The 5853-nt window shown below is 42.8% G+C and overlaps 1 protein-coding gene across 1 annotated transcript; it reads left to right on the forward strand.

Annotated features, from left to right (window-relative positions):
• The first annotated feature begins 1015 nt into the window (after positions 1 to 1015).
• Positions 1016 to 2981, forward strand: LOC149820876 (xylan O-acetyltransferase 1-like). The gene is made up of 6 exons (XM_089981858.1): positions 1016 to 1142; positions 1470 to 1674; positions 1770 to 1941; positions 2040 to 2239; positions 2383 to 2541; positions 2633 to 2981. Exons 1-6 carry the CDS (start codon positions 1016 to 1018, stop codon positions 2979 to 2981), a joined length of 1212 nt encoding a protein of 403 aa, XP_089837984.1.
• The last annotated feature ends 2872 nt before the right edge of the window (positions 2982 to 5853 follow it).

The following is a 5853-nucleotide window of genomic DNA, read 5'->3' on the forward strand; positions in this document are numbered from 1 at the left end:
TCAGTTTCGCATAACCATTTGGATCACTTGCATCAGGTATTGGAAGCGCTCCCAAACAAAGCCTCAAGAGGCGATCCTTCGCCATTACCGACACCAACAAGAGAGAGAGGTACCTGTCGACAGGCGCACGCAGCAGAGGGCGTTCGGCAGCGACTGGGAATGAAAAGAAGGGATTTCAGTTTGAGAGAGAATGAAAAGAAGAAGGGAGGGAGCCCTCCCGCTCGAGAAGATTGGACCCAAAAAAATATATTACGTATAGCGGAAGTCTCGAACTGCAGCTGTCTATTTGGCATATATTCGGCAGCTAGCCGAAGTTTTGAACTGACGCTGTAGGTACCCTATAGCCCAAACTGCCGCTTTTCCATTTATCAGTGGCATTTTTTCTGATTGGCCAGTGTACAAATAGCCGCTGATTGTTTTTTGTTATAGTGCAACCAAAATACCAAAACTTGTTTTTCCTTTATCTTGTTTTTTCAGCATAAGCAAGATGTGGTATGAATTCAAAAGATAAACAATGCTATTCTATAGCTGTAGTCAGAGAACAAGCAACATCTTAAGTAGTAGGCAGATAATCCCACTCATTTGACAATTTTAAAACACGAGTGACAAGAATTCTTTTCTAAAAAAGGGAAGAGACCCACCCACCGCGGAAATTAAAGAGCATATAGTTAATGGCAAAAAAATTGTTGACCCTCTGTTTGGTCGACCCGTCATTGAAACTTTCATTATACGTACTCGAAACACTTGTTGGTGTAGTTAATCATTTTTAATCTCTAAGATGATAGTGGAGTAAATTAGAAGAATAAAGATAAAAGAAAGCAGCAGCTCTCTCTCTCTCTCTCTCTGGTTTGTCCCATGACGGCCCCACTTCACCAAACGTTCAACCTAATCCTTCCGTCCCCTCAACTATTTGTTACAGCGTTTGTCTTCCTCATCTTCCTATTCCATTCGAGCTGTTGTCTTCATGTATCTACCGAGAAGGAAAGGCAGTTTCTCCAGCTCCGACGGAACGGTAATGAAGCATATTCATCGGAGGAGCAACAATGTCTCCGTCTTCGTTGTCATCGGCTCCATTCTCGTCTTTGCAGCATTCATGTACAACGAAGACGTTAAATCGATTGCAGAGTTTCCGTTCTCGAAGCAGAAAACATGGCAAGAGAACGACGAGCCACAAGCTGCTTCCGGCACCTTGCAGGAGGAGACAACATTAGAATTCAAGGACGTTCATGAGGAGAAGCCCACCAACAAAGCCTCAACTATTTTGTTGCCTCAATACGATGAGAAATTTGAGCCAGCTGATAAAAAACCAGTAGAAACGATATTTGAAAGAGACGCCGAGACTGACGAAGAAAGAGGCTACAACAGTGACAACGGGGAAGGTACGAAAATTATGAAGGAAAGGAAGAAGGATAAGGATAAGAAGAAGAAGAAGAAGAAGAAGGAAGGGAAGCGAGTAGCAGAAGTGGCAACAGTGGAGAAAGAGTTTGTTTACGATATGCCAAAAGATTGCGATCTTTTTGATGGGGAATGGGTTTTCGACAATGTGTCCCATCCTTTGTACAAGGAGGGCGAGTGTGAGTTCTTGACAGCCCAAGTGACTTGCGTCAGAAATGGGAGAAAGGACACACTCTACCAAAACTGGAGGTGGCAGCCCCGTTCATGCTCAATGCCCAGGTATTTAAATTTCCATGCTCTCTCTTTCGAATCCGCTTTACGTGAAATTAGATCGCAGACGGATCGGAAGGCTAGATTCTCTCATCTGTGATCAGGTTCGATGCGAGGCTGTTACTAGAGAAATTGAGGGGCAAAAGGCTCATGTTTGTGGGAGACTCGCTCAATAGAAACCAATGGGAGTCCATGGTATGCCTCGTTCAGTCCGTCGTACCTCCCGGGAAGAAAAGCCTGAACAAAACTGGATCGCTTTCCGTGTTCAGAGCAGAGGTATCTCATGTTTGTGTGGGGCCTTTTAGTTTGCGCAGACACAAAAGCAAAGAAATATTGATGGCCATAACTTGAAAGTTTGTTGTGCGCCGATGCAGGAATACAACGCAACTGTGGAGTTCTATTGGGCACCATTCCTGGTGGAATCCAACTCCGATGATCCAACGATGCATAGCATATTGAATCGGATTATAATGCCCGAGTCTATCCGAAAACATGCAGAGAACTGGAGGGGCATCGATGTTTTGATCTTTAATACCTATATCTGGTGGATGAACACATTCAAGATGAAAGTTTTGTAAGTCTTTTCAAGATGAAAGTTTTGTAAGTCTTTTCATAGTAACCAATTATGTGCTTATACGGGTCTAGTCCTAATATTGATAGGAATGAAACTAAATTTGGCTTCTCTTCTCTTTCTCTTCTTCTAAAACAAAATAATAGGCGAGGATCGTTTGACAGTGGGTCCACAGAGTACGACGAGATCGAAAGGCCGATAGCATACGAGAGGGTATTAAGGACGTGGGCTAAGTGGATCGATGAGAATATCGATGAGCAAAGAACCAAGGTGTTCTTTAGCAGCATGTCTCCTCTCCATATAAAGTAAAATGCTTAATCCAGGCTACCACATTTTTTCTTTTCATCGAAAAAAAAAAAATCAAAACTCACTTCCGTTAATTAATGTTGTTGCTAGGAGCATGGATTGGAACGATCCCAATGGAATAAAGTGTGCGCTGGAGACAATGCCGGTGTCGACGAACATGACGAACTTAGACGTGGGGACCGACCGGCGACTCTTGGTGGTGGCCACGAACGTCACCTCCTCGATGAGGGCGCCTGTATTCTTCCTCAACATAACGACCTTATCGGAGTACCGGAAAGACGCGCACACGTCGGTCTATACGATCCGGCAAGGCAAGATGCTGACGGCGGAGCAGAAAGCCGATCCCGACACTTACGCCGACTGCATCCACTGGTGCCTACCGGGACTGCCTGACACTTGGAACGAGTTCTTGTACACTAAACTCATCTCTCGTTCGTAGAAAGCAACCAACAATGATTTTCGTTCTTTCATTTGGTGGAGGATTCCTTTCCTTATCTGGGTTACCTTTTTTTTTTCTTTTGTTATTTCATATGGTTCTCTCAGTTGGGCCGGCAACCTGAGGATGGCAGCAAGCCAAGTGGAGGCTGGTTTGCAAGCTTACCCTTTGATGCTAAATTTGTATGAATCAATTTATTATGAGAGGGTGGTGTGTGTTCTCCCCCTAGAAGACGGTCGTTAGCTATATCGCGTGCTCGGGGGTTTCAATGAGTGCAACGTATGTAAGGACATGGGGCTTGTATCTTCATGTTTGTCAGCATCAATTAACGTTGAAGTATGATGCAGTTGCAAAGACTTAAGTACCCTTTCTTGCTATTCTCGTCACAATTCAAGAAAATGACAAAAATGTTCTTCATTCAAAAAAAGGGAAACGATGGTTCAAAAAAAGGATAAAAATATCTTCCATCAATAAAGTCGAGGATGATGTTAACTCTTCAAAATCCAAACAACGAAACAAACCTGAAACACTCTCTCTTTCTTTTCCATTTGAACTTTTTGTCATCATCTTCTTCTTCTTCTTCTTCCTTCTTCTTCTTCTTCTTCCTTCTTCGTGAAACACTGTATTAAGAGAGACAAAGAGCCAGCAATCCTATGGTGATCATCGTCCTCTTTCTGCTAACAGTGGCTGGAATGCTGCCCTCGTTCAGTGGGCAACAGACGGCCCCTCTGTCGCCTTCGAGGGACACCTATAACTGAATCTTCCTCCAGTATACCTACAATGGAGTTTTTCAAAGTACAATCCGTTTACCCCTATGTCAGCAATACTTTCCATCAGGGCTATGCCTTCTAGGGCACCTTAACGCTGCTCAACACAGGCGTTCTCACCCTCAAGTCTTGGCGGGCATTCGTCAGGTTCTGGCACTGTGAGGTCCTCATCTCAACCTTCAGCGTCGTGCTCTCCGACAGGACCCACTTCCCTGCCAAATCAATGGCAAATCGCTATGCGATTTTCGTAAATCGCTAAATCGAGTAGTGATTTACGAAAATTGCGTAGCGAAAAAAATGAAAAATCGCTAACTCGAGTAGTGATTTACGAAAATTGCGTAGCAAAAAAAACAAAAATTGCAAAAAAGAGTGTTACAAAATCTTCGAGCAAGAAACAACCGAAGAAAACATATGAGTGTCACGATCAAACAAAACACTTTATTGCACTTTTTCGACAGTTACAAGAGAGAGAAAAAAGAAAGAATTTATACAAGGCCCAAAAAAAAAAATTTGTTTTGGGGGGCGCTGCCCCCCACCGCCAGGGGCGCCTCTCCCTGGACCCCTGCCCGCTGACCGCGCAGAGGGACCCACATCGGGGAGAGCCCCCAGATTCCCCTCCTGTAAGGGCAAAAACTCTGAATCAGGCTCTATAACTCATGAAGTTGAACCATGCTACAGTCTGTGTGCAGGTCAGTCGGTGCTTGATGGAGCAGTGTAGGATCATCTGCTGGATGTGCACAGAGGCATAAAGAGAAGGGAGAGAAAGAGAGGGCTGATGTTCATGGTCTTCTTCAGGAAGCATTCCTTTCTCGGATAATCCTGCAGTGCAGTTAAATAACCATCTTCGGGGTACTTAAGTCTTTGCAACCGCTCATTTTTTACCATCATCGTTTTATGGCACCAGTGGATGAAAGGGTACTTAAGTATTTGCAACTCCACCGAACTCCGACGCTAATTGATGCCGACAAACATGGGGATACGAGTCACACGTGCTTACATACGATGCACTCATTGGGACCCCCGAACACGAGATGTAGCTAACTGCCATCTTCGGGGGAAACATATAACCTGCTTCGATTTATTATTGTATGAGCTAAAAGATGCAGAGTTGGTGATTTGCATGCTCCGTTTTTTTTTTATTTGGAATCACGTGATTACCTTCTTACTTTATTAAGAAGTCAAACCATGAAAGAGAGAGAGTTGGTGGATCTTCGCTTGGGTTTAACGCTGCCATAAAAATTATCCAAACTTTAAGAGGAAGCCTACACAATAACTAAAAATTGTGTAGATGGAATCAAAGAAATCACTAGGGTCTGGTAGACTATGGTCGGTCACATATGTATGTATTTGGTATTCTCACGACACCGGTGATTACAACATATTCTACCTTTAGGACCTACTGCCAGCAGTGCTCAGGGGGGTAGTTGGTGCGACTTTACATTTAATTTTTCAAACAACCCCCACCACGGAGGAAGCAGATCAGGTCATTTCTAAAATGACTTTAGAGCTCATTCCAGTACAGTGAGACTACTTGGTCACTGATTCTCGATGAGACCCACGTGTTTTTTGTTTAACCTTTTTTGTTAACTGATGTCGTTAATGTAAAAAATAATAATAAAAAATTAAGTTGAATCTTAAAAGATAAATGTCTTTTAAAGAGAAAAGAAACAGAAAGAAGATGACACGAGATATACGATGGTTCGAATTTGATAAATTCTATGTCCATGGCTAACCTATACTCACTTGATTATATTACAAGAAAAATTCACAAATAAATACACTGAGAAGGCTGTCGACAAACAGATGACACCAATACAATTTGAGAATCAAATATGAGCCAGATTTTTCTTAATTTTAAGGATATGATATTGTGAATCATGATAAGTTCTATCTTCAACCACTTTAGGAGTCTCATACTTGGCAACATGATAAGGTGGATCAGTTTCTAACTGATTCGACCCTACTGCAATCTTATGCTTTGCCTTATCTATCTTTTTCATCTTACATTTGCCAACCGTCTCCTTTATTTTAGGGAGCTTACCCTGATCTTCTTCCATTTGATATTTTCTAAGTACAGATACTGTTTCATCTCCTGTACTCTCTTTGAG

This window comes from Nuphar pumila, chromosome 12, assembly GCF_984573655.1.
Source record: "Nuphar pumila chromosome 12, dmNupPumi1.hap1.1, whole genome shotgun sequence".
In the NCBI taxonomy this organism is placed as follows: Eukaryota; Viridiplantae; Streptophyta; class Magnoliopsida; order Nymphaeales; family Nymphaeaceae; genus Nuphar; species Nuphar pumila.